Source organism: Triturus cristatus, chromosome 3_1 (assembly GCF_964204655.1).
Source record: "Triturus cristatus chromosome 3_1, aTriCri1.1, whole genome shotgun sequence".
NCBI classification, from domain to species: Eukaryota; Metazoa; Chordata; class Amphibia; order Caudata; family Salamandridae; genus Triturus; species Triturus cristatus.
The window spans coordinates 852,885,109-852,899,013 of NC_140583.1; the positions used below are offsets into that span (position 1 = coordinate 852,885,109).

Here is a 13,905-nt window from a genome sequence, read left to right on the forward strand (position 1 = left end):
GCTTTGGTATTTATTCTAAGGTGAGGATTCTGTGGGTAGAAGCATCCATCAGAATAAACGTTTACTTACCTTTAACACTCTATCTGGTGGATACTCTAACTAGAGATTCTGCACCCCTTACACCTCTGTTCTGTGAAGTGACCTCTTTTTAACATCTAAAAGGTCTAAAGTTAAAGATCAGCACACTAGTACCAACAATTGTTCATGGTCCACTTCTGAGGGTATGGAAACATAAATAAGAAACTGATGTCAGTGCACAAACAGGAGTGGCACTTATATGTGGCTCCTTTTCATCAGTTCTGGGTCCGTACGGACCCAACGTGGATGCAACACGGTGCCACAGTGTGCTGCCCAGTGGTGTATAGGAGCACTAATGAATACTGATTTCCAAATCTAGTCTGGCTCTTGGGGAGTATCCTAATGTGAGGAATCTGGGGTTAGAGTATCAACCAGAAAGAGTGTTACCAAAGATAATGAACTTTTTTGTTTGGACCTCACCGCTGTTCTTTGCAGGAGTAATGCTGCCTTGCAAATGATAAAAAAACAAATGTATTAATATTAAGGAATGATTTAAGCTACTAACACAGTTCATTTTCAATATATGATCTATATAAATTAATAAAGGAGGACATAACTACTATTTTTTAACAATAATAAATCATTGTTTTTTTTCCTTTTCCCTACGATTTAACAAAATATTTCTCAATGCGTATACAATAGGGGAATTATTATGATAGTTTGTGGCATAAATAATTTAGATTCCCAGTGGTGCTCTGTGTTTTGTTGCACTACATCTTCCCAAGATGATCACATAATTTTTCTGTAACAAAGAGAACCAACAAATGCTTTTCTTGCATATTATGGGGCTTATTTACAAGCCCCTTGTGCCACCGGTATATAATGCTTCGTGATGCACCTGCGGCGCAATCTGCTGTCCGATATTTACAAGGACACATAAAGCCACCCTGCGTGGCTTTACCTGTGCTTGTAAATATCGCTCCTTCACACGCAACACTGCATGTAAGGGTCGTGACATGGATGTTGCTGTGGGTGTTTCGACGCAACACCCATGTATTCTGATACATTTCCAGATTTACGAGAAATCATAAACCTGGAAATGCATCAGAATGCTAAAACACCCCAGGGGTGGTGTAGCGAGGCTCAAAGGTATTTTTTCTCTTTCAATGCATGCTGCATTCTACAGCATGCATGGAAAGAGGAAACCACCTCAATTGATTGTGTTTGTGCAGGAAGGGACATCTTTCCCTTTCTGCACAAAAACAATCTCCCCACAATGCAGGCATCCTTGCACCATGCTGCAAAGGTGCCGGCGCATGGCAGTCGATTGTGCACCAGTGCAGGGGAAAGCACAGGGATGCAACATATTGTTGTAAAATATGCTCATCCCAGTGCTTTGAAAGAGACTCAGCGCAGTGCAGCCAAGTGTCTTGCGGCACGCACTGAGTCACTCTCATTGTAAATCAGGCCCTATGTGTACAACGTAATGTAGGAGGGGTATCAAATACACATTTGTCAGTGTTGTGTTGTTACATTAAACATGCCGTTATTATGGTTATTTAATGGTGGCATTTATTAGGATGTCATTAGGGTTATGGTCATATGACATCCCTTCTGGCCTCTCCATTCATTCTGGAAAGAGAAGTGGAAGTTATTCTACCTGTTGTAGGTGATTCGATTAATGGTTCCCTGGCCTCTAGCCAGGTTCCTGGGCAATGGAAGCATGCTGTGGTGGTCCCCCTGCTAAAATATCCTGTACTGCTGCTGCTAAGCCAGAGAATTTCCGTCCAATGTCCCTACTATATTTTGTCTCCAAAAATCACTGAGAAGTTTCTTAACAGACAGCTCTAAGACTGCACAGAGAGTAGTAACTTACTACAAGTGACACAATCAGGCTTTCACCCAACACACAGCACTGAGTCTGCCTTGTTGCTGATATCAGAGTTGATCGTGAGATTTTGGACCCAGGCAATTTGCTGGCATTGCAGTTATTAGATCTTAGTGCCACGTTCGATACTGTGTCCCATAACACCCTGCTGGAGAGACTATGGAACTGTAGAGAGGCAATAAAGTATTGAGCTGGGTCACCTCTTTTTGTATGGGTGCACTTTTTAGGTAGCGCAAAAGCTTTTCCAGTCACAGGTGTTTCTAGTGAACCAAGGAGTGCTGCAGGTCTCATCTTTGAGCCCTACATTGTTTAAAGTGTACATGAAACCACTTGCGGAAGTCATAGAATGCTATGGGTTTACCATCATCTCATATGCTGATGACAGACAGCATATCATTATGCTGGCACAAAACCCTTCCAACATGGCTTCGTTCTTGTGTTCCTGTCTGAAGTTGCAAGGTGGATGGACAAGAACTGCCTCAAGCTCAATGCTGGAAAAACCGAGGTGCTGACTCTGGGCATGAAGTTCAATATCTGATCTATGGGTTGGTGGCCTGTGGAGTTGGATCCGTCCCCTACCTGAGCCTAAAGCTAAAGTTAGGAATCTGGAAATCTGGCAGCACAGTAAGCTGTCTTTAGACAGCCAAATCACTGCAATGGCAGGAAATGTTTTGGATTCCTTGTGATGCTAAGTAAGATTCTCTGCCTCCTGCCAGATCCAGCCTGAAAAACAGTGGTCCAGTCTCTGATTGTATCAAGGCATGATTACTGCAGCGCGTTGTACCTGGGGGTTACGCAGTGTCGGATCAAGAGACTCCAAAGAGTGCAGAGTGCTGCTGCTTGTCTTCTTTTGAACCCTTCTAGGCTTGCGTTGAGGGAGGCACTCAAGAAGCTGCACTGGCAGAAGAGACTTTTATTGTGCAACGATAGACATATACAAACCTTTTCATCCATTTCTTTCCCAGCACAAAATTGAACTATCGTAACTTTTCGCCATTGCCTTTGTTCTCATTTTTTTGTGTTTCACTTTGTGCCATCTACTTCGATTTCACGAGCATTGTGTTTACTTTGCACATTGAGCACTCTCCATTCACGCTTGATGCTGCCAATAAATAAGTGCATGCATATGGATATGATCTAAAGTATTAAATACCATCTTTTGGATTACACTTGACGATATCTTTGCCTATTATATATTTACACATGCAATATATTATATAGCACGAATGTTGGAAACTTGTCATTTTAAATTATTCCACTTGGGATAGTTTCGTAAGATTTCAAAATTATCTAGGCCTGGGAGGTAAATTCCGTTCCGCTCGCGTAATTTGCGTAATTTCACGTTCCGCTGAGAACGTGGAATTGCCCAAAATTCTGCGTTCTGCAGCTTTGCGGAATTATTTTCTTGTTTGCGTTCTCAAAATGCGTGTTCGCGAGATATTTCCCCCTGAGCACGCAAGCAGCGTTCGCGAACAGGAAAAAAGCATTACGAACAAGCAATTCCGCGTTTTCGCTGAATTTTTGCTTGCTCGCGGACATTTCTTACCGTTTCGCGGAGTTTGCGTAATGAGACTATGCAAATTACGCCCACCCCTAATTTATTATCCCTGTCCCCTGGATCTATGGGTTTCTCCTGTTGTCTATAACATCACTTCATGTGTTGTCATTAAGGTCAAAGGATATGTGACGTTGCTTCCGCCACCCCTGGCATGTTGGTAAATCGATGCCCATGTCAGAAGTAGCGGTCTGTGATTTGTTACATTTTTCTGCATTATTTTGGACATGTGAGCATTTCTAAAATTAAGTTATTCAAAAATAAATTCTTCCATGCAGTTTATATGTACAAACTGCAATGATTAAGCGCATGTTGAACACTGCCTTGGCAAACCGGATTGCTGTTGATCTCTCCATGTTAATCCCCGGGCGAATGAAAGAGTGTCTAGTGTTCTCAAAGGATGTCTGCATGTCAGTTTACCATGTTCCCTGGCTTTAAATTTTACAAACATTTTTAATTATTTTGTATTAATTGCCTTTTGCAGGCGGAAGGATGGTTACGGCGTTTGGAAGAAGCCATGCGTTCAGCAGTCCGACAGGAGATAATGGAGGCAATCTCAGCTTATGAAGACAAGCCACGAGATCAGTGGCTTTTTGACTACTCTGCCCAGGCTGCTTTAACTGGAAGTCAAATTTGGTGGGCTGCAGATGTTGGAATTGCCTTTGAACGGCTCGAAGAAGGGTTTGAAACGGCGCTTAAAGATTACAATCGCAAGCAGGTATGGACTTTGTAATGTGTGTGAACAGGGCTGGCTTTAGCACTGGTGACACCCGGTGCGACAATCACTTTTGTCGCCCGCCACGCCCCATGGCTGCCTCCTCCCATTCTTTCACTGCCACCGGGCAATAGTATCCCTGATCTCTCCAATCATGAGACATTGCTGAACACAGGGCCCCCCTGGGGTCAGCGCCCACCTCCACAGGTCAGCACCCAGTGCGGCTGCACCTGTCACACTGCGCTAAAGCCGGCCCTGTGTGTGAAGAGCGCAGCACTACTATACCTGTACGTTGTCTATGCTTGAGAGAACTTGTCAATTCTGACCACTCTGCACTTACTCTGTTTCTAAGGATGACTGTACTGTTGTTACTTGTGCTGTACCACCGTGTGTGTAGGAACCTTGTGAATCTGCTGCATGCGCTGCATTTGCATATGTTGTGTGAGTGAATGAAGAAAACATGCTCTGCTGTTGTTCATCTCATATGTGTACTGTGGGCGAGGGAAGCATGAGCTACTATTGCCATATTGCACTGAGTGTAAATGTATGAGAGAGAGTTAGTGAGAGAGAAGCTTGAATAGTTGCTTCCTTTTGGGTACCTCTTCTATGTTTGCTTTGTCATTGGTTGTCTTCTTTACATCGAGGTACTTCCCTGGAAGGTTTGGTACTGCACCAGGCATGCTTTTCCTCCTGTGCATTGTAGCATTTGAACAGTGGTGGCCAGTAATTTGAGCAGGTGGTGGCTGCCCTTGTTCTGGGTCAGCCAATGAGAGGACATAGCTGTCCCTTACTCGTCACAAAGGTGAATGGGGTCAGTGAGACTGCTAACTCACCCCTCTCTCTGACGGGTGTTACTGATAGACACTTGGCCCTGGGTACTTTATGGCCTTAAACTGAAACCAATGTCCGAGGTTATCAGTGACGCTCCCTCTTGTCATGAGGGTGAGGACCAACAGGCCCTGTGCCGGGCTGAGGAGGTCACACTTACAGCGCTTGTGACATCTTCAGCCTGGCAAAGTTCAGCTCAGACAGCCAGGTGCCTAGACATTCAGCACATGTACAGCGGACGGCTGCCTGACGCTAACTCAAAGGCTATTTCCCAGCCTGACAGACACCCTTCATGTTTGGAAAACGATGGGAGAGCAGAGCCCCTCCAACATTAAGGACGATCCCCTGCTGCACCTGCCATTTATTTTGGGGTGCATATTTGTGTAGGTGCAAAAAGGAAAGCTAAAGTTATGGGGCCTGGGATATACCAAAATGAAGTGTGCCTGTTTGTATTATCTCAATACAGTCGCCTCACTGTATTCCACATACATATTATTCAAATAAAACAACCTTTCAAAACAATAAACCCTCACAGTGTACAGAAGTTGTAATTGTTACCATCAGGTGCATTTTCATCGTTAGAGACGCTGGTATTAGAAAGCAATCTCGTGATTAGTGTAAAAAAGTTATTTGCCTTGATTGAAACAGCTCACACAGACACCCGTAACTGCTCCATTTAGCACTTGACACATAATAGATTTTTTCAAGGTGTAATATCTCCATTGAAATATAATTATTTTGCAGATTGCTCAGCTGAATGCCCTTATCAACATGCTGCTAGGGGAGCTCACCCCTGGCGACCGTCAGAAGATCATGACAATATGCACAATTGATGTGCACGCCAGAGACGTCGTGGCGAAGCTTATAGCTCAGAAGGTAATTCGTTGCAGGGCAATTACACTAATGCATTTTTAAAAGCATAAAATAAAGAATCCTTTCATTTGTTGAAAACCTATGCGCTTTGCTTACATATGTAAGTGACAGCGTGTTTTGATTCAGTCAAGTTTTTTTTAACGTTTTTTGCCACAAATTTATTAACCAGTTAAAGAAATGCATACTCTCAATATGCTTTTGTCTAAATATTTGAAATCTTTTGGTTCGACGTTTGTGCCAGCTTACGACTAATTTCTGCTGGCGAAAAAGGAGTCAGTTTGGAAATAATACATTCAGAAGCAGTTTGGCGGGTGGGAGTGGCGTTCGTTTGTGAAATGTCATAAAAATTGCAATATACCCGTTACTCTCCTTAAAGGTGCAGGGAAACGTAAGGATTATTGTCCAGTGATTTTCCCAACCAAACCATTAAGCAAAATGCTTCTTGGATGCAGGTATTTCGGGATCCGGGAACAAAGAATGCGTAGGCCTGATAAGTAGTTACTTATGCATGTCACGTTTTCATATTTTCTCGAATGTAGAGTGTGTCTAAGAGCAGGTCTTTTGTACATTTCCAACCCGTGGTCAAGTTTTGACAGACCTGTCAACCTATATGTTAAAAGTGGGGGTCTCTAGTGGGCAGCGGCTAGTACCCTGTCCAAGTACCCTTCCGTTCAGTCCAGATAAGGGAGTTACACACCCAGATAACCCCTGCTCACTCCCTTGGTAGCTTGGCACAAACTGTCGGGCTTATCTCAGAGGCAATGTGTAAAGTATTTGTACATAACACACCCAGTAACACGGTGAAAAAACTACAGAGGGATACAACAGCAATTTAGACAAATCAAGTATCTTTATCTAAAACAAACAAGACCAAAACGACACAAACCAAACATATGCAACTCAAAATATGACTTTTGAAACATTTCAAGCAATTCTGTCCATTGAAATATATGGATGCCGTGTTTTTACACAGATGCGTCAAAATCCACAAGGCAAAACAGCTGCAGAGGAGGGATGCGTCGGAAAACACAGCAATGCGTTGGTTCCTGAGTTCGCGGTGATGTGATGTATCAGTTCTGCTGCACGCAGGAGAAATGTTGCTTCAAATCTGGACTGTAGGGGGAAGTGATGCATCGAAATCCAAGACGGTTCTGGTCTGCAGGTGATGCATTGGAAAAACTTGGTGCACAAGTGCAGTGCAAGGAATTCCGGACGCACTGGAGGTCAATGCGGCGGCCGCAAACAGGCGCTGGATCGATTTCTTCAGCTACGGTCCCACGATGCATCGATTCTGTCAGCCACACAGCAGGGCCTGCATCGGAGTCATTGTGGGGGTCTCGGAATTTGGAGATATGGTACGCTGAACTCAGGGTGCGGCGGGTTCTTCAGCTGCTGACAGGTGCTGCATCGATTTCTTCGGCTGCACTGCAAGCAGAGTGTGGAAAATTTCTCCCGCACGGCGGTGCTGCATCGGAAAACAAGCACTGGAAGGACGATGCATTGATTTTGATGGTTTCAAGCAGGTCTTTGCAACAGGAACACCCTCCAATGACCCATAACTGGATTTGGCACCACAAGACAGGACAGACCTCCCAGCAGTAGAGTTCAGGGATGCTGCAGGTAAAGACTTTGATGGCAGTGACAGTTTCAACAGAAGGCAAGCACACAAAAGCCCTTGGAGAAACTTGGAAAAGCAGGATACGATGCAAAGCCATGTCCTTTCACTGCCCACAGGTAGATGCAGCAACTGCAGGGCAACCCAGTAAAGCAACACAGAGCAAAGGGGCAGCACTCTTCCTGAAAGCTCTTCCTCTTTGCAGAGTCCTCAGTTCCATTTGTTTTCTAAAAGTCTGGGTTTTTAGGTCTAATACTTATACTCCTTTGGTCTTTTAAATGGGCATTCTTCAACGGATTGTCTTTGTAGTGCACAAGTTCTTGCCCTGCCTGGTTTTGGTTCCAGACACACTCCAGGGGGATGTAGACAGCATTGTGAGAGGCCAGGCACAGCCCTGTTCAGGTGTCAGTGAAAACTCCTCCCACCACGCTAGCTCAGGGAGACCCATCAGCCTTGTGATGGGACATCAAGATATGCAATGCACACCTCAACTCCCTTTGTGTGACTGTCTGGAGTGAATGCGCAAACAGGCCCCTGTCAGTCTAAACCAGATGTTAGTTCCAGAGGCAGGCAGAGGCACAGAATAGTTAAATAAGAAAATGCTCACTTTCTAAAAGTGCCATTTTCAAACACACAATTTAAAAAACGTCTTCACCAAAAGATGTGTTTTTAAATGCTGAGCTCAGGCAGCTCAAACTTCAAATCCCTATCTCTTCCCTGCTAAAAGTTGCGCTTGTAAAATATTCCAAGGCAGCTCCAATGATGACCTATGGGAGAGATAAGCCTTTAAATAGCGAAAAACGAAATTGGCAGTATTTCACTATCAGGACTAGTAAGACACACCAGTAAATGTCCTACTCGTCACATGCACTGCACCCTGCCCATGGGGGTAGCTTGGGCCCACCTCAGGCATGCCTTAGATGTAGTAAAAGGTAAGGTCAGGGCCTTGCAAGAAGGTGCACTTGCAAGGTTGACATGGCAGTTTATAACTGAACTTACAGACACTGCCATGGCACGCCTGAGGCAAGTTTACAGGGATATTCATGTCGGTGGCACGCCCATTGCTGCAGGCCCACCTGTAGCATTTGATTTACAGGCACTGGGCACACACACTGGACTTTACTAGGGAGTAAATCAAATATGACAATCATAGATAACCAATCAGAATCCCAATGTACACAGGGAGCACTGCACTTTAGCACCGATCAGCAGTGGTAAAGTGCCAAGAGTACATAAACCAGTAAAAACGCAGTCCTGCATACAATCAAAAATACAGAGGTAGAGGCAAAAAGATAGGGGGAACCACGCCAAGGATGCCTGGTTTAACACTATAAAAAATGATCACTTTGCGTGAAAGGTGTAGGAATGTTGGAGGGTGTGCATCCTGGAGAGGAAGTCAGGCTTTGATTCCATCACTGCCTGATGTGTCACCCAGAGGCAATAGAAGGATTGAGGACATTGAGAGACTAGGGGGCAGGTCTCCTACTTACCTTACCTCCAAAAAACACAGAAGCTTCAGAGGATGCTGTTCAAGTTCTGGAATAGTTACATACCTGTGAAGGATAGCAAATATGCAGAGCCTCCAAACCCAAGCTCATAATGCTGTATGCAGGTTTCCAAATCACCTTATTTCCCATCATGTGATACTGGCTATAAACCATGTGACTGTATAAGGAAGCCTGAAATCACATTATATTCTATTGTATTGTAATTGCATTTATATAGTGCTTACAACCCCTGACGAGGCGTCAAAGTGCTTTTTTGGCGAGAAGCATGCTACTCCGGAACCCATGAAGGATTAGTGTTGAGTTAGTATAGTAAAATATGGAAGTAGTTTGAGTGGTGGCTAGGTTAGTCAGTTACTTGACACAAGTTGGCACATGTGTTGTATCAAGGCCCACTTCTATTACAGACTTCTGATCTTGCCATTGGATATGGAGCCCTCACTCCTGTAGTTCATGAAAATTCGAAAAATCTGGTTGTTCCCTTTATTTCTGGTTAGGTTTATTTGTTTCTATGAAAGGAACCATTAAGTGTCTTTGCGAGGCAAGATATTACGATGATAGTTGCACTTTAAAACTTGCTAATAGCGAAACAGCGAAATAACCAAATATATGCAAACCTGGCCAGTAGCAAACACAACACTTCACTGCAGACTGCGTTCATATAATACAGAAACTATACTACATTTTTAGGTCTCGCCTACGCAGCGCGCATGCGCTGCTTAGGAGGAGACCTTTAGAAATCGATTCCGTTTTTCAGGCAAAAACGTGCACGCATTGCATTGCTTTGAATGGCAACGCGTGCACGTTTGGTGATTCCCTTGCGGGAGCGAGCTTTGAAACCATCTGTTTGTAATTAACAGATGATTCCTGCTCGCTCCTGCAAGGGAAACAAATGCAGGCCCCCTCCTCTCTCCCCTCCCCCTGCTGCCTCCTCCTCTCCTCATCAAACTTGTTTTTTTTTATTTCAGCGTGAGGCGCGCGCGCTTGTTTTCTCTGTATTCAGTTAAATGAATTTGCTCGCAAGCCGTTGCTAAATTTGAAGTCCTGCTAAAATTACCCAAATATAATAAATTGTGTGCACGGTGATGGCACCATGTTTAAAAGTTGTTTCAGAATCCCGGTTGCACCCCTAGGTCCTCTAGAAGATTTGCACCTGTGTAAAGAATAAACAACTGCTAAACACATCACTCAATTTCAAAGTCTCTGGGCAAAAGCACACTCCACATTCAGACTTTGGGGTCCGTGCGCGTGCGTGCCCCCGCACCCCCTCCTCTTCCTCCTCCCTCCACTGGAGGGACACTTCACTTTGCAGACACTTTGTAACCTCGCTGTTTTCCATACACTGGACCTGCATTGAAGCCGATATGTACTGGCAGAAAAGTTGGCAAAATGAACGGGGCTGAATAACGCAACCTTCGACCCCGCTGTCTCCTTCTGTTCATCTAAAAAGACCCTGTCGCTTTTTGAGGGCAAAGGACTTACGTATTTTTCAAACATTCAAACTAAATATGCATGCTACCCTTGCACAGTCTACTTTCAAACTTTACAGCAATGTCAGCTATACCAATGTACAAAATATAGCTTGGCAAAAGTCGCAATGATAAACACGCCCAAAAACACACTCACAGGTTTCTGCCAGGGAGAAACCCGTGGGTTCACTTTTAATCATTATGTACTTGTTAACTTTGCCATCCTCACATTTATTTAATTGACCTGCAGGCTAATATAGAACCCACGCATTTATTTTTTCAAAAACGTAACTTAGTCTCATAAGGCATCCGATGTTATCCTAGGTCGATGCCTGGTAAAACACCCCCGTCTTTTTCTGTCTGTCGCTCTAGCTATAATTTATGATGTGCAATGGAGTGCCGTTTGAGGGCAGCAGAGAGTAACACACGGCTAAGAAGCCAAGTTAAAAAAATGATGCACAGCAGAGAATGCAAGGAATGTAGGATGAAGTGATATACAAATACATATCGAACGCACACTACATGAAGGTGTTCGACTGCGATGCATGCTTTTTAACACTAAAGTGCAAATTATACCTCAAAGGATCTATCTTTGTTGCCAGGAAGAGTAGAATATTACACATTATTGAATTACAAGACAATGAGATATGATGTTCCATTTGAAAGACAACGGGGTCGATTATAAATCAAGGATGCTTATCGGTGCTAAGATGAAGCATCTGTGTACAAATCGATGCAGGAAAAAGGCAGAGGAGCTAGGCCTTGATGCTCCTTTCGGCAGTCTGAGGCGAACCCGGAGCCATTAGACAGCTTCGCAGACTCTCAAGTGTTTGAATTATTCGTGACACTCTTGTCTCATTACTGTAAACACTATTGACCCGCTCTGGTGATGAGCGTTTATTGTTCCCTGAGGGGGACATTCCTGTGAACAGTTTCTCTCACCACTGAAGGATGCGCCCCTTTTGAAGATTTCAAACACAGGGGACATGGTATGTCCTCGAGTGCACGTCTCCACGTGGCCTAAAAATGGAAGTGTGCAAGCCTTTGCCACCCGGATGTAAGGTGACAGCATAGTAGAACGTATTTCTTCCGTAGTCGTTGGAAGCGTGGTCTTTTCAGTTTCATGTCTGGTCATTCCGTGATCTATTGCTTCTTTTCCATTGCATAATTTATGTGATTGAAATCAATGTCAAACATGGACCAATTGGACAAAGAGACGGGCATGCAGTTAGAGACAGAATGGTGTAAAGAAGTGTAGTGGAGCTGGTGAGATCGCTAAGTGGTTTTAGAATCCTTGGCAAACATGTAGGCATCATAGGTTAGTCATGGTTGACTCATGCTTTTGGCTCACCATAGATCAACTAAACAAGTAGGATTGAGTAAACAATTGCAATAGTACTGTAGTCAACCCTTGAAAGTTTGATGGTTAAATGCCCTTTCCCAAAGCTAAAGGGTCAAGCCACTGGATGTACTTTACCTAGAGGTAGGGTGACCAGATTCTCAAAACAAACAAGCATTGGCATAGCCAATAGGTCTCGCTTTTGGGACCTTGTAAGTGTTTAGTTATCCAGCATAGTATCCTTGGTGCAACAACATCAACTGTAAACACTTATAAGGTTCCAAAGGTGAGACCTATTGGCTATTCCAATGCTTGTTGTTGTTGCCCCCCGGGGCCAAAGAGGAAAGATGAAAACGTTTAACTCCCTTTTTTATAGAAAGGCGCATTTTCAATTACAAGAAAGCCCTCAAGTACAGTTTTAACACCAAAGACTTTACAGAGCTCTATGGACAGCAACAGTTTTATTGATCGATTGTGTTTTTTTTTTTTACAAATAATTGATTGTTACAATGTAGTCTGAAACTTTCAACAGACAAAACAAATGGAACCTTTTAGTGTATTTATAACTCTATAAATGTTTCATGGATGTTTGATATGATTTTAATCAATTGAACAATAAATAACATATTATCATTATCAATAGCAAACACAGCTGTTTGCCATGTTTGCTTGATATTTCCTGGTTTTATGAGTGAAAGTGGGATCCCTGTATTTCATAATGACTAGCATTCTAATAGCCAATTTACATCTATTTCACCTATCAGATGCATTCACCAAAAGATGAGAGCATATTTAGCAAATTCCCTTTGTTTCAATTAGAGGATCGAACATGATTTGTATTGTCAAAAAGCGAGGTTACCAACTGTCACGTCAGTGAACAAGACACAGGGTCAAAGGACACAAGGGTCAGGAAAACACACACTAACTAGTCTGGATAATGAACACCCCTTACTATGAGGGAAAGGGAATAACAGGAAGTGGAGAGACAAAGCATTTCACCCCATACATTTAGGACTACTTCAGGACAAGCATAAAACGTATTGATTTTTTTCCAGTTGTGCATTATGAATCTATGTTCTACCATACATAACTTTTAATTTGTACGTCTATTACAAAGTGCCAATTTCAGAGGTAAAGGACCAGGAAGTATGTGGCTCTTTATAGTGATTTATATGTAATTGTTTGGACGGTAAGTCTTTCTAAAGTAGTGCGCACATGCAGTTGATGCCTGGCATGTATGAGTATGGGCATTCTGGGAACCTGTGCCTGCAGCAGAGGAGTGCGACGTGGCCAGCTGAAGGTACGTTTTAAAAAACTAATTATATTTTTATTTTTCACCCTTCTTTCGCGACCCCTGTGCCCCCTCAACCCCAGCCCTCCACCGGCCCAACCCACCACTGGTACCAATCACGGGCCGCTACTGCCCACACTGCAAAAAGCAATGACAAGAGCGCAAATGGTAACATTGACAGTCGGATTGGAAAAATGCCTGGAAAAATCCGACATGCCTTTTTGATTTTTTATGGAAAAACATTTGATCCTCAGATATTGATAAGATTCATCCCAGACTTTTTATTATATGGTTAATCCTTCAGTTTTTCTGTAGATGACTGGATGTGGCAACCTAAGCACTTACGTTGTCAGTGGGTTGTCTGCACCTACTGAATAGCCGCAAAGGATTGTATTGTACTGTGAGGTATCCATGGCAGTAACAACAGTTGTGTGATTGTAATCGCGAGAGCCTGCAGAAATAAAGAAAAAATGAGATAATTACATGAGTAGTGGAAATCCCACACCAACCACTATACCATTTGTCTTTGGGGCAAAAATTGATATTCTTGGGATGTGAGGCTTTGGCACAGTGAAGAATGTTTGCTATTTTACATATTGATTGTATAAGACATTAACAGTTCTGTTATTTGTGGATACCAGCAAAACCTTTTTTTTACTCAAGAGGCATCAACATCAAAGTTTAAAGATCACTGCTGTTTGGCATGTAATGGGCAAACAGTCACAGCTTAGTTGCACCTGGATAGATAGTGAGCTGATGAAATTGTGCACTAATAGTTATAACAGGTTGCATGGATTAAGTAAAGCTAG

At 43.3% G+C, this 13,905-nt stretch overlaps 1 protein-coding gene across 1 annotated transcript in view; it reads left to right on the forward strand.

Moving 5' to 3' along the window:
- Window positions 1–13,905, forward strand: part of LOC146861181 (dynein axonemal heavy chain 11-like) — a 2,741,463-nt gene that overhangs the window by 719,376 nt on the left and 2,008,182 nt on the right. The window contains exons 22-23 of the mRNA XM_085646213.1: window positions 3,946–4,179; window positions 5,749–5,880. Of these exons, the coding sequence (XP_085502339.1) occupies window positions 3,946–4,179; window positions 5,749–5,880 (366 nt within the window). The remainder of the gene's footprint in view (window positions 1–3,945; window positions 4,180–5,748; window positions 5,881–13,905) is intronic.